Source organism: Salvelinus alpinus, chromosome 6, assembly GCF_045679555.1.
Source record: "Salvelinus alpinus chromosome 6, SLU_Salpinus.1, whole genome shotgun sequence".
In the NCBI taxonomy this organism is placed as follows: Eukaryota; Metazoa; Chordata; class Actinopteri; order Salmoniformes; family Salmonidae; genus Salvelinus; species Salvelinus alpinus.
This window is the reverse complement of record NC_092091.1, coordinates 91,870,854-91,897,263: the sequence shown is the minus strand read 5'-3', so window position 1 is coordinate 91,897,263 and position 26,410 is coordinate 91,870,854. Positions and strand designations below refer to the sequence as shown.

At 44.7% G+C, this 26,410-nt stretch overlaps 1 protein-coding gene across 2 annotated transcripts in view; it reads right to left on the bottom strand.

Annotated features, from left to right (window-relative positions):
- LOC139579591 (uncharacterized) overlaps positions 1-26,410 on the bottom strand; it is a 45,786-nt gene that overhangs the window by 4,124 nt on the left and 15,252 nt on the right. The window contains exons 2-13 of one of the 2 annotated variants that reach the window (XM_071408350.1): positions 21,575-21,962; positions 19,314-20,994; positions 18,833-19,117; positions 18,154-18,585; positions 17,456-17,890; positions 16,804-17,241; positions 16,102-16,521; positions 12,702-12,959; positions 12,364-12,609; positions 11,862-12,116; positions 6,350-6,691; positions 5,982-6,251 (exon numbers count right to left, since the gene is read on the bottom strand). In XM_071408350.1, the coding sequence (XP_071264451.1) occupies positions 5,982-6,251; positions 6,350-6,691; positions 11,862-12,116; positions 12,364-12,609; positions 12,702-12,959; positions 16,102-16,521; positions 16,804-17,241; positions 17,456-17,890; positions 18,154-18,585; positions 18,833-19,117; positions 19,314-20,994; positions 21,575-21,911 (5,399 nt within the window). In that variant the 5' untranslated portion in view covers positions 21,912-21,962. The remainder of the gene's footprint in view (positions 1-5,981; positions 6,252-6,349; positions 6,692-11,861; positions 12,117-12,363; positions 12,610-12,701; positions 12,960-16,101; positions 16,522-16,803; positions 17,242-17,455; positions 17,891-18,153; positions 18,586-18,832; positions 19,118-19,313; positions 20,995-21,574; positions 21,963-26,410) is intronic. The other variant, XM_071408351.1, reaches the window with a different exon arrangement.

The following is a 26,410-nucleotide window of genomic DNA, read 5'->3' as shown; positions in this document are numbered from 1 at the left end:
GTCACACATACGCCCAGGTAGTGAGCGGGCAAACAGGCCCAACCCCCACTCTTACACTCGCCCAAGCCAACGGCATGTACCAGATGCTCAGCAGGCTCTGCTCACACTTACTGGCCTGAGGCCAAACCACACGGCCAACAACATTGGACACGTTATGGAACAAAAAGCCTTCACTATATCATCCTGGAATATCCAAGGCCTGAGGTCATCTGCCTTTGGCCTAAAGAGCAGGAACCCGGACTTCACCAAAGAAATCGGTAATGCAGACATTCTCATCCTGCAAGAAACCTGGTACAGAGGAGACGGACCCACTGGTTGCCCTCTAGGTTACAGAGAGCTGGTAGTCCCATCCACCAAACTACCAGGTGTGAAACAGGGAAGGGACTCAGGGGGAATGCTAATTTGGTATAGAGCAGACCTAACTCACTCCATTAAATTAATCAAAACAGGAACATTTTCTATTTGGCTAGAAATTCAAAAGGAAATTATCTTAACAGAGAAAAATGTCCTCCTGTGTGCTACCTATATCCCCCCACTAGAATCCCCATACTTTAATGAAGACAGCTTCTCCATCCTGAAGGAGGAAATCAATCATTTCCAGGCCCAGGGACATGTATTAGTCTGTGGCGACCTAAATGCCAGAACTGGACAAGAACCTGACACCCTCAGCACACAGGGGGACAAACACCTGCCTGCAGGTGACAGCATTCCCTCCCCCATATGCCCCCCTAGGCACAACTATGACAACATAACCAACAAAAACGGGTCACAACTCCTGCAGCTCTGTCGCACGCTGGGTATGTACATAGTCAATGGTAGGCTTCGAGGGGACTCCAATGGTAGGTTCACCTATAGCTCATCTCTTGGCAGTAGCACTGTAGACTACTTTATCACTGACCTCAACCCAGAGTCTCTCAGAGCGTTCACAGTCAGCCCACTGACACCCCTATCAGACCACAGCAAAACCACAGTCTACTTGAACAGAGCAATACTCAATCATGAGGCATCAAAGCCAAAGGAACTGAGTAACATTAAGAAATGCTATAGATGGAAGGAATGCAGTTTGGAAACCTACCAAAAAACTATTAGACAACAGCAAATTCAATCCCTTTTAGACAACTTCCTGGGTAAAACATTCCACTGCAATAGTGAAGGTGTAAACTTGGCAGTAGAAAATCTTAACAGTATATTTGACCTCTCAGCTTCCCTATCAAATCTAAAAATCTCAAATAGAAAACCGAAGAAAATGAACAACAATGACAAATGGTTTGATGAAGAATGCAAAAATCTAAGAAATAAATTGAGAAACCTGTCCAACCAAAAACATAGAGACCCGGAAAACCTGAGTCTACGCCTTCACTATGGTGAATCACTAAAACAATACAGAAATACACTACGGAAAAAGAAGGAACAGCACATCAGAAATCAGCTCAATGTAATTGAAGAATCCATAGACTCTAACCACTTCTGGGAAAATTGGAAAACACTAAACAAACAACAACACGAAGAATTATCTATCCAAAATGGAGATGTATGGGTAAACCACTTCTCCAATCTTTTTGGCTCTATAACAAAGAATATAGAGCAAAAACATATACATGATCAAATACAAATCCTAGAATCAACTATTAAAGACTACCAGAACCCACTGGATTCTCCAATTACCTTGAACGAGTTACAGGACAAAATAAAAACCCTCCAACCCAAAAAGGCCTGTGGTGTTCATGGTATCCTTGACCTTTTGTCAATAGGGGGAGCTGTTAGCACTATTTTTTTCTTGACGTCTCCAAATTAAACTGCCTCGTACTCAATTCTTGCTCGTACAATATGCATATTATTATTACTATTGGATAGAAAACAATCTCTAGTTTCTAAAACCGTTTGAATTATGTCTGTGGGTGGAACAGAACTCATTCTACAGCACTTTCCTTCCTAGGGAGTGAGATTTCAGAAATCTTGGCCTCTGTTCCCAGGTCAGTTGTTATGTCCCTGTGAATGCTGTGGGGCTACAAACACTGCATACGCCTTCCTCTAGATGTCAGTAAGTGGTGACAATTTGAATGGAGTCGATTGCGCAATCTGGGACCTCACATAAGACATAAGGGCGGAAGTACCTTTCTTTTCGATCGTGCGCCTGACTCAGGATGGACGTCGGACTGGCCTCATTCCAAGCTTTGGTTTAGCCAGTTCTATCTCTCCGGTCATGTTTTTATTCGTTATAGTTGTTAATTAAAGACATCATAAGGTAGTTAATTTAAACCGACTTATAGGAATTTATATCAGTTTATTGCGATTTTCTGGCATTCCTTTGTGACGCGCTCTCAACATTTGGACACATTTCCGGTACATGCCGAACGTTAGCAGCGATTTCGACAGGACAAGAGTACATCTTTCGACCAAAAGACGATGGTTCTGGACAAAAGACACCTTTCCCAAGATTCTGATGCGAGTTCATCTAAAAGTAAGAACTATTTATGCTGATAAATCGTTGTTCTGTTGAAAAATGTTAAATGCATAAGCTGCCATTAATTTCAGTGTAGCCTTGCTTCAGCGCACGCTGTATTGCGCAGTAAAGTTAATTTAAAAAATGTAATTCAGCGATTGCATTAAGAACTAATTTGTCTTTCAATTGCTGTCCAACCTATATTTTTTTAGTCAAGGTTATGAATAGTTTTATATAAAAATAGGAGTCTTTCCAAGATGGCGCCGGACCGATTGCTTGAGTAGTTGGACACTATTTGCATTGTATAAGTACGATTTGTGCCGCTAAATATGCACATTTTCGAACAAACTCTATATGCATTGTGTAATATGATGTTACAGGACTGTCATCTGAAAAATTCTGAGAAGGTTAGTGAAAAAATTAATATATTTTGGTGGTGATAACGTTATCGCGCTTTTTGCCTAGAATCAATGCTGGGGTGATGTTAGCTCATGTGGTATGCTAATATAACGCTATATTGTGTTTTCGCTGTAAAACACTTAGAAAATCTGAAATATTGTCTGGATTCACAAGATGTTGGGCTTTCATTTGCTGTACGCTGTGTATTTTTCTGAAATGTTTTAAGATGAGTAATTAGGTAATACACGTTGCTCTCTGTAGTTATTCTAGTCGCTTTGGGTGAGTTTTGTGATAGTGGCTGCAATGGTAAACTGTGATTTATACCTGAAAAATTCACATTTTTCTAAAAAAACATATGCTATACCATAAATATGTTATCAGACTGTCATCTTATGAAGTTGTTTCTTGGTTAGTGGCTATATATATCTTTATTTAGTCAAATTAGTGATAGCTACTGATGGAGTAAAAAACTGGTGGAGTAAAAAAAGTGGTGTCTTTTGCTAACGTGGTTAGCTAATAGATTTACATATTGTGTCTTCCCTGTAAAACATTTTAAAAATCAGAAATGATGGCTGGATTCACAAGATCTGTATCTTTCATCTGGTGTCTTGGACTTGTGATTTAATGATATTTAGATAATTGTATTTACTTGTGACGCTATGCTAGGCTATGCTAGTCATCTTTTTTACTGTGGGGGGTGCTCCCGGATCCGGATTTCGTAGCAAGTAAAAGTTAATGAAATTATCAAATATACAGACAACAAATTCCAATTGGCTATACTAAAACTCTTTAACATCGTCCTTAGCTCTGGCATCTTCCCCAATATTTGGAACCAAGGACTGATCACCCCAATCCACAAAAGTGGAGACAAATTTGACCCCAATAACTACCGTGGAATATGCGTCAACAGTAACCTTGGGAAAATACTCTGCATTATCATTAACAGCAGACTCGTACATTTCCTCAATGAAAACAATGTACTGAGCAAATGTCAAATTGGCTTTTTACCAAATTACCGTACAACAGACCATGTATTCACCCTACACACCCTAATTGACAACCAAACAAACTAAAACAAAGGCAAAGTCTTCTCATGCTTTGTTGACTTCAAAAAAGCCTTCGACTCAATTTGGCATGAGGGTCTGCTATATAAATTGATGGAAAGTGGTGTTGGGGGAAAAACATACGACATTATAAAATCCATGTACACAAACAACAAGTGTGCGGTTAAAATTGGCAAAAAACACACACATTTCTTCACACAGGGTCGTGGGGTGAGACAGGGATGCAGCTTAAGCCCCATCCTCTTCAACATATATATCAACGAATTGGCGAGGGCATTAGAACAGTCTGCAGCACCTGGCCTCACCCTACTAGAATCCGAAGTCAAATGTCTACTGTTTGCTGATGATCTGGTGCTTCTGTCACCAACCAAGGAGGGCCTACAGCAGCACCTAGATCTTCTGCACAGATTCTGTCAGACCTGGGCCCTGACAGTAAATCTCAGTAAGACCAAAATAATGGTGTTCCAAAAAAGGTCCAGTCGCCAGGACCACAAATTTCATCTAGACACCGTTGCCCTAGAGCACACAAAAAACTACACATACCTCGGCCTAAACATCAGCACCACAGGTAACTTCCACAAAGCTGTGAACGATCTGAGAGACAAGGCAAGAAGGGCATTCTATGCCATCAAAAGGAACATAAATTTCAACATACCAATTAGGATCTGGCTAAAAATACTTGAATCAGTCATAGAGCCCATTGCCCTTTATGGTTGTGAGGTCTGGGGTCCGCTCACCAACCAAGATTTCACAAAATGGGACAAACACCAAATTGAGACTCTGCAGGCAGAATTCTGCAAAAATATCCTCCGTGTACAACGTAGAACACCAAATAATGCATGCAGAGCAGAATTAGGCCGATACCCACTAATTATCAAAATCCAGAAAAGAGCCGTTAAATTCTACAACCACCTAAAAGGAAGCGATTCCCAAACCTTCCATAACAAAGCCATCACCTACAGAGAGATGAACCTGGAGAAGAGTCCCCTAAGCAAGCTGGTCCTAGGGCTCTGTTCACAAACACAAACACACCCCACAGAGCCCCAGGACAACAGCACAATTAGACCCAACCAAACCATGAGAAAACAAAAAGATAATTACTTGACACATTGGAAAGAATTAACAAAAAAACAGAGCAAACTAGAATGCTATTTGGCCCTAAACAGAGAGTACACAGTGGCAGAATACCTGACCACTGTGACTGACCCAAACTTAAGAAAAGCTTTGACTATGTACAGACTCAGTGAGCATAGCCTTGCTATTGAGAAAGGCCGCCGTAGGCAGACATGGCTCTCAAGAGAAGACAGGCTATGTGCCCACTGCCCACAAAATGAGGTGGAAACTGAGCTGCACTTCCTAACCTCCTGCCCAATGTATGACCATATTAGAGACACATATTTCCCTCAGATTACACAGATCCACAAAGAATTCGAAAACAAATCCAATTTTGATAAACTCCCATATCTACTGGGTGAAATTCCACAGTGTGCCATCACAGCAGCAAGATTTGTGACCTGTTGCCACAAGAAAAGGGCAACCAGTGAAGAACAAACACCATTGTAAATACAACCCATATTTATGTTTATTTATTTTAACTTGTGTGCTTTAACCATTTGTACATTGTTACAACACTGTATATATATACTAGAACATTTGTAATGTCTTTATTGTTTTGAAACTTCTGTATGTGTAATGTTTACTGTTAATTTTTATTGTTTATTTCACTTTTGTATATTATCTACCTCACTTGCTTTGGCAATGTTAACACATGTTTCCCATGCCAATAAAGCCCCTTGAATTGAATTGAATTGAGATAGAGAGAGAGACAGACACAGAGACATAGAGACACAGAGACACAGAGACACAGAGACACAGAGACACAGAGACACAGAGACACAGAGACACAGAGACACAGAGACATAGAGAGAGAGAGAGAGAGAGAGAGAGAGAGAGAGAGAGAGAGAGAGAGAGAGAGAGAGAGAGAGAGAGAGAGAGAGAGAGAGAGATCAGACATTTGTCATGTAGTCACATGGACAGACACACACACACACACACACACAGTGAAAGCCACTCACTCCAGGACTTGTACTTTATGCAGGTGTGTGATCAGGGGCTGTAGGTGGTGGTCTGTGAGTTGACAGTGGCTGAGGTCCAGTTTTGACAGACCCTCTGAGTGTTCCAGAACCAGGGCCAGAGATCCACAGGCCTTCTGGTCCAGCCTGGTCTCACTGAGGTCCAGCTCCCCATCCAGGGCTCTGCACAGGGACTCTGCGTGCCTCAGCAGCCCGTCTTCAATCCCCTCACACACAAGGTCCAGCAGCTGAAGTAGCAGAGCTTTGCTGGAGCTGAGAGGACAAGAAGCAGAGACAACATCATGACACAGAGTAGGTCTAACTTCTACTGATAAACTAGTTGGTCAAATGTTTGTCTCTGTGTGTCTAACCTCAGCTTGACAATATGCAGGATGGGAAGCAGCTCCCTCAGTGCTCTGTCCTCCACCTCACAGTCTCTTAGGATGAGCTGGACCTGGTTCTGGACCAGCTGGGTGCTGTGTTGGTTCTGCTTCAGAACAGAGTTGATGGCCCTGCAGTGGTCAGTGGTCAGACACAGAGCCTTCTCCTGGTCCTGAGCTGACAGGTCCACAGAGGAGGAGCAGGAGAAGTCCAGCCTGTAGTGCAGAGACCTGAGCAGCCATACTGCTGTTGGTGGTGATGATGGTGCCCCCTGCTGGATCTGAGAGGCAGCACAGCACTGGAGGAAACTCAGTAGTAACCTCCTGTCAACACTACAGAGAGAGAGACTTGTTTACACAACATCACACATTAAAACACTGATAAAGACAATACAACTCTGTTAGTCAGGTCAACTCCCAGGCGATCCCCTTCAATTCTACCCCTAGCTGAGGTAAACCTCTTCTGGCTAGGGGGCAGTATTCGGAAGATTGGAGAGCTGGCGTGCCCAAAGTAAAATTCCTGTTTCTCAGACTCAGAAGCTAGGATATGCATACAATTGGTGGATGTGGATAGAAAACACTCTACAGTTTCCAAAACTGTTAAAATAATGTCTGTGAGTATAACAGAACTGATATGGCAGGCGAAAACCCGAAGAAAATCTGACTAGAAAAAAAAAGAAATCAATCACAGGCTTTTATTTTGTAAAGCTATAGAAAACTCCTATGTCCGTCCACCAGATTGCAATTGATATAGCTTACACTAGCTGTCAACCGTCTTTATTCAAGGTTTTGAGGCTATTATTTTGAAAAATGAATAAGAATTTTGACTTACAGTGTGGTGACTGCTAGGGTCACATCAGTGGTTTTGTGCGCAATGGAGGAGGCGCGCGTGCTAATTTGGCGTTCTTATTGAACACAGTCCTTTTGTCACGACTTCCACCGAAGTCGGCTCCTCTCCTTGTTCGGGCGGCGTTTTGCGGTCAACGTCACCGGCTTACTAGCCATCGCTGCTCCATTTTTCTATTATCCATTTGCTTTGTCTTTTTCCCTGCACACCTGGTTTACATTCCCAATCACACTGATCCAACATCTTCGTGCCATGATGGATCGAGTTGTCCAGACCATGGACCGCTGGGAGAGACAGCGCCTCGATCAACGCAACAGGGGTTACCTCTACCCTCCTGGATCCAGTCCCAGTTGCATGCGTCTCTCCCTTCCCAGGGAGTATGATGGGACGGCAGCCCGGTGCCAGGGGTTCATATTACAACTGGACCTGTACCTGGCCACCATTCACCCTGCTCCCTCGGGAAGGGAGAGGGTGCCCGCCCTCATCTCATATCTCTCGGGGAGAGCTCTGGAGTGGGCAAACGCCGTGTGGGGAGAAGGAGACGTGGCGTTGGACCACTTCGAAGAGCGGCTCTTCCACTTGAGACAGGGGACGAGGAGCGCCCAGGAGTTTGCCCTGAAATTCCGGACCTTATCTGCCAGAGCAGGATGGAACGACAGGGCCCTTATCGACCATTACCGATGCAGCCTGCGCGAGGACGTCAGACGAGAGTTGGCCTGAGGCTGGAGGAGGGGCCTTCACGTGCACCATCTGTGGCCGCAGAGGGCACACTGCCGGTCGGTGCCGGGTTGGTCCCTCTGGGAGTTGAGGCAGCAGGCAGGGCACTCTGGCGTCACCCCAGGTGAGTCTGCACCACTCTCATCCAGAGTCCTCTGTTGGCCACCTGTTTGTACCTGTTTGATTTCCTGATTTTATCCCCACATTCCCAGCATGAGGCGCTCGTCGATTCAGGCGCAGCTGGGAATTTTATAGACAGAGCGCTCGCCCTTAGTGTAGGGATCCCCATTATTCCTGTGGTTAGACCTTTCCCAGTACACGCTCTGGATAGTCGACCATTGGAGTCCGGGCTGATCAGGGAAGCTACTATCTCCCTGGCCTAGGTGACTCAGGGGAGGCACGAAGAGAGAATCAGTCTCTTTCTCATTGACTCTCCTGTGTTTCCTGTGGTACTGGGCCTTCCCTGGATAGCTCATCATGACCCCATCATTTCATGGCAACAGAGGGCTCTCACAGGGTGGTCGTGAGAGTGCTAGGGGAGGTGTGTAGGGGTTTCCGTTGGTGCTACCACAATGGAAAGTCCAGATCAGGTCTGCACTGTGCGCATTCCCCCCAAATATGCCGATTTGGCTCTCGCCTTCTGTAAAAAGAAGGCGACTCAATTACCACCTCATCGACGGGCCGATTGTGCGATAAATCTCCTGGTAGACGCTGCTCTTCCCAGGAGTCACGTGTATCCCCTGTCTCTGAATCCCTGCGTCAGAGGTACATTTGGTCCCCCACTTCACCCTTCTCCTCGAGTTTATTTTTTGTGAAAAAGAAGGATGGAGGTCTGCGCCCGTGCATTGATTATCGAGGTCTCAATCAAAATCACGGTGAGTTACAGTTACCCGCTACCTCTTATCGCCACGGCGATTGAGTCAATGCACGTGGCGCACTTTTTCACTAAACTGGATCTTAGGAGCGCGTACAACCTGGTGCGTATCCGGGAGGGAGACGAGTGGGAGACGGCGTTTAGTACCACCTCAGGGCATTATGAGTACCTCGTCATGCCGTATGGGTTGATGAATGCTCCATCAGTCTTCAAATCCTTTGTAGACGAGATTTTCAGGGACCTGCACGGGCAGGGTGTAGTGGTGTATATCGATGACATTCTAATATACTCCGCTACACGCGCCGAGCATGTGTCCTTGGTGCGCAGGGTACTTGGACGACTGTTGGAGCATGACCTGTACGTCAAGGCTGAGAAATGCCTGTTCTTTCAGCAAGCAGTCTACTTCCTAAGGGACCGCATTTCAGCCGTAAGTAATTAGCCGACTCCCAAGACGGTAAAGGAGGTGCACCAATTTTTGGGGTTTGCCAATTACTACCGGAGATTTATCCAGGATTTTGGCCAGGTGGCTGCTCCCATTACCTCACTGCTGAAGGGGGGCCCAGTGCGTTTGCAGTGGTTGGATGAGGCGGACAGAGCTTTTGGTCACCTTAGGGCTCTGTTTACCTCGGCTCCCGTGCTGGCCTGTCCGGATCCCTCTTTGGCGTTCATAGTGGAGGTGGATGCGTCAGAGGCCGGGATAGGAGCCGTACTCTCTCAGCGCTCGGGTACGCCATCGAAGCTCCGCCCCTGTGCTTTCTTCTCTAAGACGCTCAGCCCGGCGAGCGAAACTATGAACTATGAACTTTCCTCATCTGGACTGACCACCGCAACCTGGAGTACATCCGGGCAGCTAGGAGACTGAATCCTCGTCAGGCAAGGTGGGCCATGTTCTTTACCCGTTTTTTGTTTACCCTGTCTTACAAACCAGCTTCCCAGAATGTTAAGGCAGATGCACTGTCCCGACTGTATGACACAGAAGAGCGGCCCATGAATCAGACTCCCATACTCCCGGCTTCCTGCTTGGTAGTGCCCGTCGTCTGGGAGCTGGACGCGGACATTGAGCAGGCATTGCGTACAGAGCCCGCTTCCCCCCCCCAGTGTCCCGTCGGGCGTCTGTACGTTCCGTCTGCTGTCCGGGACCAGTTGATCTATTGGGCCCACACGTCACCCTTCTCTGGTCATCCGGAGATCGGTCGGACGGTGCGCTGTCTAACTGGGAAGTACCTAATGGCCCACCTTGGCAAAGGACGTGAGGGTTTATGTTTCCTCCTGCTCGGTGTGCGCCCAGTGTAAGGCTCCTAGACACCTGCCCAGAGGTAAGCTACATCCCTTACCCATTCCACAACGGCCGTGGTCACATCTGTATGTGGATTTTTTGACGGATCTTCCTCCCTCACAGAGAACCACCATGATCTCGCTCTGCCTCTCCTCCACTAACCTCTCCCCCTTTCAATGTGTATTGGGGTACCAGCCGGTTCTGGCACCGTGGCATCAGAGTCAGACCGAGGCTCCCGCGGTGGACGATTGGTTCAGGCGAGCAGAGGAGACCTGGGAAGCCACCCATGGTAACGTCACCGCAGTGAGGCCCCGGTGTTCGCACCGTGGGACCGGGTCTGGCTCTCGACCCGAAATCTGACCCTCCGCCTGCCCTGCCGGAAGCTGGGTCTGCGGTTTGTGGGGCCATTTAAAGTCCATAGGAGAGTGAACGAGGTTTGTTATAGGTTACAGCTTCCCCCCGATTACCGTATTAACCCCTCGTTCTATGTGTCTCTCCTCAGGCCGGTGGTGGCTGGCCCGCTCCAGGAGTCTGAGGTGTGGGAGGTTCCTCCGCCCCATCTGGACATCGAGGGGACTCCGTCCGTTCCATCCTGGATTCGAGGCGTCGGGTGAGGGGCCTTCAGTACCTCGTGAAGTGGGATGGGTATGGTCCGGAGTAGAGGTGCTGGGTACTGGTGGCAGATGTGTTGGACCCTGAACTTCTACGGGAGATCCATCGTCGCCGGCCGGATCATCCCTGAGGCCGGTGTCAGTGCGCAGCTGGAGCCACGCGTCAAGGGGGGGGGGGGTACTGTCACGACTTTCACCAAAGTCAGCTCCTCTGCTTGTTCGGGCAGTGTTTGGCGTCAACATCATCAGCTTTCTAGCCATCGCCGCTCCATTTTTCTATTATCCATTTGTTTTGTCTTTTTCCCTGCACACCTGGTTTACATTCCCAATCACACTGCATGTATTTATTCCTCTGTCCCCCTCCATGTCGTTGTGTGTGATTGCTTTATGTAGTGCTTGTTGCACGTTTGTTCTGGTGCGCGTCGGGTTTTTGTGCCCATATTTTGATTTATATTAAATGGCTAATTGCTGCTAACTGACTTCACTGCCACCAGTTAGAGCATCCGCTACACCTTTCCGTATGAAATGTTATCATTGATTTACATTTTAGACAACCTGAGGATATAGACACGTTGTTTGACTTGTTTCGACGAAGTTTACCGGTAGCTTTTAGAACTTCTTTGTCTGCATTTTTCAAAGAGAGAAACCGGTGGATTACTGAGTCAAGCGCGCCAGCTAAACAGACTTCTTTTGAAAAAAAAAAGGACTTTATCGAACAAAAGGACCACTTATGATTGCAACCAGCTGAAGATCTTCAAAGGTAAGTGATACATTTTATCGCTATTTCTGACTTTCGTGATGGCTCTGCTTGGATTGAAAATGAATGTATTGCTTTCGTGTGTCCTCAGATAATTTTCGCCGTAAAGCCTTTTTGAAATCTGACACAGCGGCTGTATTAACAAGAAGTGTATCTTTTAAATTATGTAAGATACTTACATCGTCATGAAGGTTTAATATTATGAAGTTAGTGTTTTTGAATTTGCGCTCTGCAATTTACCGAATGTTGTCAAATCGATCCCATTGACGGGATTCTAGCCATATGGGATTGTAGGGGATCCCTAAGACGTTTTAAGGTTAGTACATTACACTAAGGTTAGGGTTAGAGGTTAAATCAATCAGGAAGTGGAAAGCCTCATAGTTCTATCCATTCTAGCAGGGTCAAAGAGTGCCAACTAAACCTGAGTTGGGAGACTCTGTCCAGAAGAGGCAGGATGCTCTCTATCTCCCCCGGTGGTATGGAGGTCCACAGAAGGTTGACTTTGACTTGGTGGCTGTGCTGTAGGGTAAAACACAGAGCAGAACAGTCCACTCTGTCCAGCTCTCTGCTGTTCAGGTTGATCCAATGGTCTGAAGAACTCAACAAACTGGACACACAGTCACTGGCTCTGTCATAGATCTGTCTAATGGTGGACTTTACAAAGCTGGAACTGGACCTGAACAAACATGGAGAATGGAATGTTGTGGTTATGTCAAGGTTTTAAAAAGGATAACTCACATAGTAACAACTGGCTGGATAGGACATGAATAATTAAAGTCTATAAATATTGAATAAAGATCTCCCACCTCTTGAATAAAACCCTAATGATAATACAGAGGATAACTCAGAACAACATCTCACTGGATACAAATAGTTATTTTATTATTTCAAGAAAGTCTGACCAGAGAAAGAAGTTCTCCCACCTCTTGAGAGTAACCCTTCCCAGAAAGGGGAGAAGATCTGAGATGTTCTTCTCTAGAAGCCGGTTCTTCCTGAGGTCCACAGTGATGTTATGGGTTGAATGCTGCAGCAGAGAGAGAAGCACTTCCCAGTCCAGCCTGCAGGAGGTCAGGTCTCCACCAACCTTCTCCAGGAACCACTGAGTCAAGTCCTTGTCCTGAGCTTCATACACAACTACAGTCAGCTGCTGCAAAGTGTCTGAGTTCAGTCTAGGAGGTTGGAACATACAGGCAGTTAGAAATATGAAGAAAAACACATGAATGCTATTTCTACTTTTAAAAAACATCAGCTTCAGACTGACTTGAGAGAGAGAGGTCCCTGGTGACACAGCAGTGCGATGAGAGAGTGACCCTGGATCCAGAAGTCAGTCAGGTCCAGACACTGAACCCTCCAGAGTCTCAGCAGGGACACCACACTGCTCAGAGCCCTGGATAACACTCTCTCTGGTGTCTGGCTGCTCTTTAGGACCAAGGAGAGTTCTGGGACAGTCAGTGGAGTAGCACCTCTCTCTATCCTCATAACCAGTTTGGACAGTTTCACTGCCACACCCACATTCAGCCTGGAATGAAAAGACAAAACTCAATTCACAAACAGACAAACAACAAAAAACAGACATTAAGGAAAAAGTGACCAGCACCTCCGGGGGGTGTTCATTAAGACCGGGCCTCTTTGCTTCTGCGGCACCGACCCAATGACTGTGGGATTGACCTTCTCCCAGGCACCACTCTGACCCGGGGATGACTGTACTCACTGTAGGGTCGAGAGACCAAGGCTATGGAGACCTATATTGAGGACTCCCTAGCTGCCGGGTTCATCCGTCCTACTGCCTCCCCCGCCGGCGCAGGGTTCTTCTTTGTGGAGAAGAAGGACAAAACCCTGTGCCCGTGCATCGACTCCCAGGGTCTCAACGGCATCACGGCGAAGAACCGCTACCCGCTACCACTCATCTCCTCGGCCTTCGAGCCGCTCCAATGGGCCACCGTGTTCTCCAAGCTGGATCTACGGAACGCCTACCACCTAGTGCAGATACGGGAAGGGGACGAGTGGAAGACAGCCTTCAACACAGCCAAGGGTGTTGATGTTCCAGCTGTGTTCCATGCCCTGGTTAATGATGTTCTCCGTGAAATGTTGAACTGGTTCGTCTTTGTCCATCTCAACGACATCCTCGTCTTCTCCCGCTCTGCCCAAGAACAAATCCGACAGGTCCTCCAAAGCTTCCTGGAGAACCAGCTTTTTGTGAAAGCGCTCCAACATCCCCTTCCTGGGCTACGTCATCACTGAAGGGAGTGTACAGATGGATCCCGGGAAGGTGAGAGCGGTGGTGGCTTGGCCCCAGCCTACGTCCAGAGTGCAGCTGCAACATTTTCTGGGATTCGCCAACTTCTATCGCCGCTTTATCCGGGGTTAGAGCACCCTGACTTCCCCCCTGTCTGCACTCACCCAAGGTTCCGTTCACATAGTCCCCAGCTGCGGACCGGGCGTTCCGGGACCTCAAACACCGTTTCACCACTGCTCCCATCTTGGTTCATCCTGACCCGTCCCTCCAGTTTGTGGTGGAGTCCGATGCTTCGGATGTCGGACTGGGGGTGGTCCTTTACCCAGCATTTGGCCCTGGACCTCAAGTTACATTCCTGCACCTTCTTCTCCCATCACCTCAACGCCACGGAGATGAATTACGATGTGGGGAATCGTGAGCTTCTCTCAGTGAAGATGGTATTGGAGGAGTGGAGGCAATGGCTGGAGGGGGTGGAACAACCGTTAATTGTGTGGACAGACCACTATAGCCCCGCGGCTACACCCCCGGAAGTCAAGACCATCCTTCCCACCTCTTGCTTGGTGACGGCACTCAGTTGGGAATAGGGAAGCAGGTCCGGGAGGCGCAGCATTCCCAGCCGAACACCGGAGGGCCCCAGATAATCGGATGTTTGTTCTGACGCTGTCTGCTCCTCGGTCCTGGAGTGGGCCCATTCCTCCTGGCTTGCCTACCACCCGGGCTCCCACCGGACACTGGCCTTTGTGCGACAATGCTTTTGGTGGCCTACCATGGTTCCTGACGTCTCTGCGTTCGTCGCCACCTGCATGATTTGTGCGCAGAACAAGCTCATCGGCAAGCTCCGGCTTGTTTCCTCCAACCTATGCTTGTCCCTCACTGTCCCTTGTCTCACATATCCCTGGACTTTGTCACGGAAATTATGGAAACCCTGCCATCCTGACTGTTGTGGACCGATTTTCCAAAGCCGCCCACTTCATTCCTCTCCGCCAAAGAGATGGCCCAGCTCATGGTACAGCACGTCTTCCGGATCTATGGGTTCCCAGTATACATAGTCTCCTCCCAGGGTCCTCAGTTTTCGTCCCAGTTCTGGAATGTGTTCTGCACACACATTGGGTCGTCGTCCTCCGGGTTCCACAGTCTAACGACCAGTCGGAGCGAGCCAACCAAGACCTGAAAACGACTCTTCACTGCCTGGCCCCCAGCAACCCCACCACCTGGAGCCAGCAACTAGTGTGGGTCGAATACGCCGGCAACACCCTTCCCTGCTCTGCCACGGGGCTCTTGCCCTTTGAGCGTTCCCTGGGTTATCAGGTTCCCGGAGTAATAGGAAGAGGTCGGTGTACCCAGATGTTTGTCTCGCCCGGTCGGCTCTTCTCAAGACCACCTCCAGGTATCAACGACAAGCAGACCTCCCCCATCTCGGGCAGAGGGTATGGCTGTTCACCCGAGATCTGCCCCCCCAGGTGTAGTCCCACAAACCTTCCCCCCGGTTTATCGGTCCTTTCCCCGTCTCCAAGATCATTATCCCCTCTGCTGTTCATCTTCTGTTGCCGCGTACCCTCCGTATACATCCCACTTTTCATGTGTCTAGGATCAAACCCATGTCTCACAGCCCTTTGTCTCCTGTTTCCAAAGCTGGAAAACCAGGTAGCGCCCATAGAGGGGGGGGGGGGGGGGTACTGTCACACCCTGATCTGTTTCACATGTCTTTATGATTGTCTCCACCCCCCTCCAAGTGTCGCCCATCTTCCCCATTATCCCCAGTGTATTTATACCTATGTTCTCTGTTCGTCTGTTGCCAGTTAGTTTTGTTTGTCAAGTCTTCCAGCATTTTGCCCCTTTCTCCTGTCTTTTCTAAAGTTCCTGTTTTCTAGATTTCTTGGTTTGACCATCCTACCTGCCCTGACCTGCAGTTCGGTACCTTGTCACACCACCCTGGATTATTGACCTCTGCCTGCGCCGACCCTGAGACTGCCTGCCATTTATGTACATTGTCACACCACCCTGGATTATTGACCTCTGCCTGCCCTTGACCTGCCTTTTTGCCTGCCACTTGTTTTTGTAATAAACTTCTGTTACTTCGACACTGTCTGCATCGGGGTCTTCTCCTGAAACGTGATTCCATAATATGCATGACATTTGGTTCTCTAGATTAGCTATTCTGAGTATAAACTTTCAGGTTTCATGTTAGAAGATTTCTGAAAGATAAAATTCACAAGATATCTAAAAGACAAATGTTAAGCATCACAAAATTTTGATGAGTTCACAAATTCTGTGTGACATTTGGTAATGCAACATTTGTTATGTCAGGAAATCGGCAGATACATGTTACCAGATTCACCAACACTAAGTTTTATGTCAAATGTTTATAAAAACAATAATCACTATCATCACATAATCACTAACCACCACACATGTTCAGACTCACCTCAGCTGTGAGATGTGGGACAGACACTGAAGGAAACTCCTCACTTCACTCTCTTCATCTGACCAGCCCTTCAGCTCTACTGGTTTCTTCTCTGTTTGGAGTTTCAGCACTTCTAGGAGGAGGGAGGCCTTTCTCTCTGAGAGGTCTATGGACCAGACTGCAGGACTGGCTGACTGGTAAACTGGCTGTAATGCTGTAAGGACACTCCTGCCTGTTTGAGTCTCATAGTCCTTCACATGTGAGTACAGATCCAGCAGGAAATGATCTTTCTGATTGTCATATACTTCAGACAGTGACAACACTTTCTCTACAGTTGTTTGTATGGTTCCTCTTTCATGGAGAGCTGCTTGAAGACACAGATTCAGTAGGAATGTCTTCTCTCTCTTTCTCCTCTCTATATTATCCATCAGTGGAGGAAATCTGAACAAACATTTTAAACACAGATGATATACAGGTGAGTGATGAGGACTGATATGAGTAACAGGGTTGGGGAACTGAAAACTAATAGCACCATATGACTCCATCTTTTAAAACAATACAACTATGAATTGGCATTTTGTTCAATTTAAATTCCTACTGAATTAGAGTTTCTACAGCATCTTCATATGTGCATGTATTAAAAAGATAAAGACAGTGTAAAACATAAATACTATCTACACCAGTTCAATGACATATGGACTCTTGTTGGATAAACTCACACACCTCAGCTGTGAGATGTAGGGCAGACACTGAAGGAAACTCCTCACTTCATTCTCTTCATCTGACCAGCCCTTCAAGACCTCTACTGGTTTCTTCTCTGGTTGGAGTTTCAGCACTTCTAGGAGGAGGGAGGCCTTTCTCTCTGAGAGGTCTATGGACCAGACTGCAGGACTGGCTGACTGGTAAACTGGCTGTAATGCTGGAAGGACACTCCTGCCTGTTTGAGTCTCATAGTCCTTCACATGTGAGTACAGATCCAGCAGGAAATCACTCTGTTTAGAATTGTCTCCACTGAGAAAAGGAAAGTTTCTGTAAGTACACACTGATGATACCAGCTTCAGTGTCTTCTCTCCTGTCTGCTCCTCCCACTCTGCTGCTTGAGACAGGAGATCGACCAGGAACTTGATCCGCTTTGAGGGATCAGACCTCCATGGATTAAAGCTGCAACAAGGACAGTAAAGGCTGATTCAGACAATCTGACACTGTGTGATGTGTACCACATCTATTTAAACTAGTAAACACAAAACTCTGAAATTAGATGATACTGAACTGAGGACAAACAAGGGACAAAATTAACATGTTGAAACATGTAGATATTATTAGAGTATTGTTACATCATAAACATGAGAAAATATTACTATGAAAACCAACACACCTCAGCTGTGAGATGTGGGGCAGACACTGAAGGAAACTCCTCACTTCACTCTCTTCATCTGACCAGCCCTTCAGCTCTACTGGTTTATTCTCTGGTTGGAGTTTCAGCATTTTTAGTTCTAGGAGGAGGGAGGCCTTTCTCTCTGAGAGGTCTATGAACCAGACTGCAGGAGCTGACTGGTAAACTGGCTGTAATGTTGGAAGGACACTCCTGCCTGTTTGAGTCTCATAGTCCTTCACATGTGAGTACAGATCCAGCAGGAAATCACATTTCTGATAGCGATATACTTCAGACAGTGACAACACTTTCTCTACAGTTGTTTGTATGGTTCCTCTCTCATGGAGAGCTGCTTGAAGACACAGATTCAGTAGGAATGTCTTCTCTCTCTTTGTCCTCTCTTCAGGAGATCTTCTCTGATCCTGTGGTGGATCAAAACTACAAGAACAGTTGAACAACAAATAGATGAAAATGTGAGAGACTTGATATGCATTTCTGATGGTCACATTACGGTGGGTATAATACAATGACTATCTTTCTAATCTCATAATCCACATAAATTGTTCTTCAAAATCCTGACTGCAAAGATCACATATTTTCTAAACAGTATGTTACTGTTTAGTTTGTTAAGTTACTGCAGAAATCTACAAGCTTCCTCTATAAGAAAACTAAAATCTCTGAACTGTACTGATCCAACTCACCTCAGCTGTGAGATGTAGGACAGACACTGAAGGAAACTCCTCACTTCACTCTCTTCATCTGACCAGCCCTTCAGCACTACTGGTTTCTTCTCTGGTTGGAGTTTCAGCACTTCTAGGAGGAGGGAGGCCTTTCTCTCTGAGAGGTCTATGGACCAGACTGCAGGACTGGCTGACTGGTAAACTGTCTGTAATGCTGGAAGGACACTCCTGCCTGTTTGAGTCTCATAGTCCTTCACATGAGAGTACAGATCCAGCAGGATGTCATATCTCTCAGTTTGATGTACAGAGAACAGTGACAGCAGTGTATTCACAGTTCTTTGGAACGTTTCTCTGTGATCTAGTGCTGCTTGTAGACACAAATCTAGTAGGACTGCTTTCTCTTCTGTCTCCAGTCTTTCAGGGGATCCTCTCTGATGCTGTAGAGGGGTAAACCTGTGACCCATAAAACACAAGAATGTCTATGTTCAGATAGAAGCAGGGAGAATGTGACTGCTGCCTCTTTTACAGACTGAATACTGTTGTCATGTCTATCTTGTTGTGTTGTTATGTCTTATTTGTCCGTCTTAGCCGTTTGATAGGTTGTCATTGGAAATAAGAACAATATGTTCTCAATTGACTTAAGTAAAATAATAGTCACGAAGACATTGAGTAAATATACATTCGCTGTGGAAACACTCACCTGAGCTTGTTGATATTAGATAGACACTTTAAAATGGTTTTGCTGAGAGCTTCACTGAGAACAATTCTCTGATCCCAGTGTAGACAGAGATGAACCATCTCCAGACTCTGCTTCATCACTTCTTCTGCTCTCTCAAACACTCGTCTTTCACAATGGACTGGAAGGTGCAACTCATTTCCACAGAGACCAAGTAAAGTGGTGAAGTCCATATCTGCCTCAGTGCTCAGCAAATTTGTCCAGAGTTGACACAACATTGAGGGGTCAGATGACTCACCAGAGGATGGTCTTTAAATAATAGATTATAAATTAGATTATACTGATTATTTAAAAGTAGCATGACACAGAAGTGTTTATAACTCAGTATCTGAATGGAAGAGAATAGAAGATATATTTTTCAAAGATGGTTTGCCTCATCCTCATTTCTCTTTCTTTGGCTGGTTAATTTGCAATAAACTGGTGAATTAGATAACAAAAATATTACCCAAGATGTCTGACGTTCTTCAGAGAGCCCAGTATCAGCCTTACTCCTTGGTCTGACACAGTGCAGCCGTTCAGGTCCAAGCCAACCTTTCTCTCTGCAGACTGACTGGTCACATAAGAGACTGCACAGCACTGGTGAGGATCAAGATGTTTTCCACTCAGGTCTAGATGATAGTCCAGTTTGTCCAGGAGAAGCAGACAGGCCTCAGTAGACTGATATTCATACAAACACTGACACAAAAACAGAAGATCTATCTCAAACTCAGGAGCACCACCTTCTGCATGATCTTGGTTTGTTTGAGATGGAAGAAATGTGTTCACCACTTCCTTGAGGAACCATTCTGACGTCTTCTTGATCTGTTGAGCTGGAACTAGACTGTTAACCAATCTAATATTCCTCTCATTCAGAAGCCCACACAGGAAAGGAATCAAGTGTTTTGTGTGTTTCCATTCTTCAGTCTGGCACTTCTGTAGAACCTCTCTGATTTTGTCTGGATTCTGTAAGAGCCAAAGGGCACCAAAGAACTCCTGCATTGTGTAGTGGAGAAATGCAGAGTAAGTGTCTGACGCTGTGGGTGCAACCTTAACCATAAGTGCCCCCAATAATGCAAAATGGACACTGCTTTCTTCACAACTCAGTGTTGTCAAGTTCATGTTTTTTTCATTTGTTGCATCAAAAGCAATTTCTGCCAATGACAATATTTTCTCTTTGTTTTCTTTGAGACACTTGTCGGTATCCTTACATCTTTTGGCACTGTGTTTTTGCATGCAGTGACGGAGGATGTTGCTGTACATTTCAGTTATAGTGCATGTCTGTTTAGGAGCCTCTGGGGTAGGGAAATAAATGCAGGTAACCACCATCAGTGCGTACATTGGGACATGGCACAGACTGAACAACTCTAGGTTGTTTAACACACTGCTCAAGGAGTCAGGCTCAGCACTCAGCATCTGTGTTAAGTAAGCCCTGATGGATTCATCACTGAACCCTTTCACCTCCACTCTGAACCAGTCTACGGGCCAGTCTGTCAGGAAGTCTTCAGATTGATCTGGTCTGCATGTGGTCACAATTTTTGCATCCGGGAGGAGGTTCTCCACGAGGTCCTTTACTACCGACCGAGAGGAGAGGTCTGTGTCTGTGATTCCATCAAATATGATGATAACGTTTTCAGAGTTCTTCTTAATATCCTGTAACACTTCTTCTTTGCTTTCTTTTGGCTCACTGTACATGTTAAAGAGAAGGTCCTCCAGGTTCATGGGTTTTCTGTGTGAAATGTCTCTCACATCAAAATAAAACATGTAATCTAGTTCTCTGTGATCTTTCTCTGCCCAGAGGTTCAACATTTGATGGGCGACTGTTGTTTTTCCAATTCCAGGTTTTCCAACCAGGAGGATTTTTTTCTCATGTGTTTTTAGCAGCTCAGCCGGGGATGTTTCCTGTTTGGCCATGGGGATGAAGCTCTTTAGCTTTTTAGGGCGAACTTTCTTGCATCTTTTATTCTTCATTTTAATTTCAGAGTCAGATGAATGCACGTCTGTATCTAACACAAGAGGGGTGTAAGAAAAAGTCCCCTCATTTCTAAATCTCTCTGGTAGGAGACTACAGTTTTGTTTCCATGCACCCTCTGTGATCCTCCGTGCTTCACATTTCAGCTGTGTCTGATATCTGTGACAGGGTTTTGAACCTAAATAAGGGTATTAAGGGAAGAGAGAGTAAATGCACTGTGCCAACAAATCAAAGCCAATCTAAAGGACGAGAGAATGTCAGGATAGAAAGCTACAAGGATACACTGGTAGATCTTCATAGATTGAAGGTGATCTTTTGGGGATAAATGGTCATCAAAAACAAGAAGGACCGAGGGGCACTAAAAACAAAGTTAAAATGCCTTTATTATGATGGGCATGTTCAATAGAACAATATCTATAAAAACTCTGACACATTTCAGCATAGCCTTCATCAGGGAGGACAATAACACAAATCTCTATTGAACATGCCATCATAATGAAGGTTTTTTACTTCATGAAAAGGACATTGGTCGTCCTTGTTTTTGATGAACAATCTAAAAAGGTACATTAACCCCCTTCAATGTGCGCTTCAAATAGCTTCCCCAGCACCATGGAACCAAAGGAATAGTGCCAAAAGTACAAAACCTGTTCACAGAGTGCATATATTTGAAAGACACATTTTAACAGGTCTGCTATTTTCTGCCCAGCAAATTGTATACTATATAGTGTATACTAATAGGATACTATACAATCACTTACCAACAAAGTAGTCTGTCATCTCTGGGTCTTCCTTGAAGGGGAAGCAGCTGATCCATTGCTGTAAGTCAGTGTTGCCTAAGGTCCTCTTCCTTGTGATGTCTAGAATCGCCAGTAACTCGTAGCATGCAGCCTCTCCTTTGGCCGAGACCCAGTCCAGTATTTTTCTGGTTTGGTCAAAACGGTCAACTTCAGCCTCAATTTTACTGACTTCCTCCTCGTGAAGAACCTTGCGCTGGAACAGGTTTTCCACAATGAGGGGCAGATTCTGGAGCCTTCCAATGAGATGTAACCTTCCATTTTTAATGTACTCTAAAGCAGATTTTCTTGTGGAAGCCATGTCTCAGGTTGTTTCTGCAGCATCACTGGTATGTTTCAACACGTAGGATCTCTGGAAGAAGACAGTACATAGTCAGTCAACAGTAGAACAGTCAAATAATGATTAGGATATTATGAAGCAGGATATTAGGAAACAGATGATATCATTTCCCATAGGCACATAGCCAACCTAATCTACTAGATAGCTTTATATACTAATTTACTGTAGGTCTATAGCCAACCAAATCTACTAGACAGCATTATGGGGCGGCAGGGTAGCCTAGTGGTTAGAGCGTTGTGCTCGTAACTGAAACGTTACAAGTTTGAATCCCCAAGCTGACAAGGTACAACTCTGTCGTTCTAACCCTGAACAAGGCAGTAAACCCACTGTTCCTAAGCAGTCATTGAAAATGAGAAATTGTTCTTATAGTCCGAGCTACCATTTAGTCTTATAGTCCTAGCTACCATATAGTCTTATAGTCCTAGATACCATATAGTCATATAGTCCTAGCTACCATATAGTCTTATAGTCCTAGCTACCATATAGTCTTATAGTCCTAGCTACCATATAGTCTTATAGTCCTAGCTACCATATAGTCTTATAGTCCTAGCTCCCATATAGTCTTATAGTCCTAGTTACCATGTAGTATTATAGTCCTAGCTACCATATAGTCTTATAGTCCTAGCTACCATACAGTAATATAGTCCGGGCGACAGGGTCGCCTAGTGGTTAGAGCGTTGTGCTAGTAACCGAAAGGTTGCAAATTCAAATCAGAGTGAAGGAAAAGCAATCAACAAGTGCTCAGCATATGTGGGAACTCCTTCAAGACTTTTGGAAAAGCATTCCAGGTGAAGCTGGTTGAGAGAATGCCAAGAGTGTGCAAAGCTGTCATCAAGGCAAAGGGTGGCTATTTGAATAATCTCAAAAATAAAATATATTTAGACTTGTTTAACACTTTTTTCACTTCTTCATATAGTGGTTGGCAGGGTAATATTTCTGAATAATTGAAGAAGAAACGTCCTTAATTGTGCTGTATAAGCACAATAAGCAGGTATGTGTGTGGCAACATCCAAACTTTTTTTTTAATGTAAGGAATAGATATAACATTGAAACAAGGTTCCTAGAGAGATTAAAGTAGATGTCACACGTCAAAATGTTGATTGATGACCCTATGTCCTGCTGACGTGTGCATGCCCATATTTGGGCTTCTTGTCCTGACCCCCCTGTTGGTTTGAGGGGGGCGTGGTTTATGCCCCTATGAATGGTGCTCCTGTTTCTCACGTCTTAGAGTGTGTAAAAGAGTTTTATGCTGTTTTTGAATTTGTCATGATGATTGATGTCTAGTGTCCTGTTGGGGACCGGGTTGGGTGGGGGGTGTGTGTAATGAACATTTCAAAGAGTAAGGCCTATTTTATAGCTTATAGCCCTCCGGGGTTGTTGTCTAGGAAACACGAATGTCAGGGGGTATTGGGCTTTGCAGCAGCCTTATAGAGCCCCTGAACAATCCCTGTTTAAGACTGTACATGATAACCCCCTGAATATTAAACAAAAATGGTGTGTGTGTGTGTGTGTGTGTGTGTGTGTGTGTGTGTGTGTGTGTGTGTGTGTGTGTGTGTTAGAAACAAGGTCCCTTCGCATTGTGGACATTTCAAGCTTTCAACAACAATAAAACAGCCATCTAAATAATGTTTCTAGGCCTAACACACTGTTGAGTTTCCTATTTAGTTGTGTTTATATGTACATGCACCGAGCTTCCAGGTGGCTCCAGCCTATGGTTGTTCGGTGCACCAGGTACACCGGGGAGATTAGAACCCCAAAGAAAGATCCTAAAGGTAATTTCAGGTTTAGGTTTAGGGTATAATAACTTTAGTGAAACCGCATTTCACCCTATGTACAGACATAGAGAGCCAACACATAAAGGTGTAACAGGGATGAATGGATATTCAATGTACAACAGTGGTCTTCTGTAACAAGCAATACGTGTTAAATATGGGGCCACAGTCAATCATGACAGCCTCTTTAGGAAAGGCCTTTACTTATGACTTAAACAGAATAATTTTATACCCAGCTTATTCATTAATGCTGTGGGATAAATCAGGGGTTTCTAGGTGGGCTTAAACAAATCTACAGTGAAACAAAAGTGTACATTTTACACACATGTTTATGGACTTTTAAAAAGACCACGGTAACATGACAGATATAGTGGAGAAGCTCCAAAAATCGGCTATTGGATATTCAATGTACAACAATAGTTTTAGGTAACAAGCAATACGTGTTAAATATAGGCCACAGTCAATCAAGACAGCCTCTTTTTCGAAAGGCCTTTACTTATGACTTAAACAGATTCATTTTCTACACATCTTATTCATTAAAGCTGTGGGATAAATCAGGTGTTTCTAGGTGGGCTTAACTTTTGTCAATAGGGGGAGCTGTTAGCACTATTTTTTTCTTGACGTTTCCAAATTAAACTGCCTCGTACTCAATTCTTGCTCGTACAATATGCATATTATTATTACTATTGGATAGAAAACAATCTCTAGTTTCTAAAACCGTTTGAATTATGTCTGTGGGTGGAACAGAACTCATTCTACAGCACTTTTCCTGCCAGGGAGTGAGATTTCAGAAATCTTGGCCTCTGTTCCCAGGTCAGTTTTTATGTCCCTGTGAATGCTGTGGGGCTACAAACACTGCATACGCCTTCCTCTAGATGTCAGTAAGTGGTGACAATTTGAATGGAGTCGATTGCGCAATCTGGGACCTCATAAAATACCTTGGGGCGGAAGTACCTTTCTTTTCGACCGTGCGCCTGACTCAGGATGGACGTCGGACTGGCCTCCTTCCAAGCTTTGGTTTAGCCAGTTCTATATCTCCGGTCATGTTTTTATTCGTTATAGTTGTTAAAGACATCATAAGGTAGTTAATTTAAACCGACTTATAGCAATTTATATCAGTTTATTGCGATTTTCTGGCATTCCTTTGTGACGCGCTCTCAACATTTGGACACCTTTCCGGTACATGCCGAACGTTAGCAGCGATTTCGACAGGACAAGAGTACATCTTTCGACCAAAAGACGATGGTTCTGGACAAAAGACACCTTTCCCAAGATTCTGATGCGAGTTCATCTAAAAGTAAGAACTATTTATGCTGATAAATCGTTGTTCTGTTGAAAAATGTTAAATGCATAAGCTGCCATTAATTTCAGTGTAGCCTTGCTTCAGTGCACGCTGTATTGCGCAGTAAAGTTAATTTTAAAAATGTAATTCAGCGATTGCATTAAGAACTAATTTGTCTTTCAATTGCAGTCCAACCTATATTTTTTTAGTCAAGTTTATGAATAGTTTTATATAAAAATAGGAGTCTTTCCAAGATGGCGCCGGACCGATTGCTTGAGTAGTTGGACACTATTTTCATTGTATAAGTACGATTTGTGCCGCTAAATATGCACATTTTTGAACAAACTCTATATGCATTGTGTAATATGATGTTACAGGACTGTCATCTGAAGAATTCTGAGAAGGTTAGTGAAAAAATTAATATATTTTGGTGGTGATAACGTTATCGCGCTTTTTGCCTAGAATCAATGCTGGGGTGATGTTAGCTCATGTGGTATGCTAATATAACGCTATATTGTGTTTTCGCTGTAAAACACTTAGAAAATCTGAAATATTGTCTGGATTCACAAGATCTGTGTCTTTCAGTTGCTGTATGCTGTATATTTTTAAGAAAAGTTTTATGATGAGTAATTAGGTAATACACGTTGCTCTCTGTAGTTATTGTAGTCGCTTTGGTGAGTTTTGTGATAGTGGCTGCAATGGTAAACTATGATTTATACCTGAAAAATGCAAATTTTTCTAAAAAAACATATGCTATACCATAAATATGTTATCAGACTGTCATCTTATGAAGTTGTTTCTTGGTTAGTGGCTATATATATCTTTATTTAGTCGAATTAGTGATAGCTACTGATGGAGTAAAAAACTGGTGGAGTAAAAAAAGTGGTGTCTTTTGCTAACGTGGTTAGCTAATAGATTTACATATTGTGTCTTCCCTGTAAAACATTTTAAAAATCAGAAATGATGGCTGGATTCACAAGATCTGTATCTTTCATCTGGTGTCTTGGACTTGTGATTTAATGATATTTAGATGCTTGTATTTACTTGTGACGCTATGCTAGGCTATGCTAGTCAGCTTTTTTACTGTGGGGGGTGCTCCCGGATCCGGGATTCGTAGCAAGTAAAAGTTAAACAAATCTACAGTGAAACAAAAGTGTACATTTTACTCATATGTTTATTGACTTTTAAAAAGACCACAGGAACATGACCGATATAATGGAGATGCATGCTACACAAATCTGCTAGTGGATATTCAATGTACAACAATAGTCTTAGGTAACAAGCAATACGTGTTAAATAAGGGCCACAGTCAATCATGACAGCCTCTTTATGAAAGGCCTTTACTTATGACTTAAACAGATTCATTTTCGACCCATCTTATTCATTAATGCTGTGGGCATACCCCA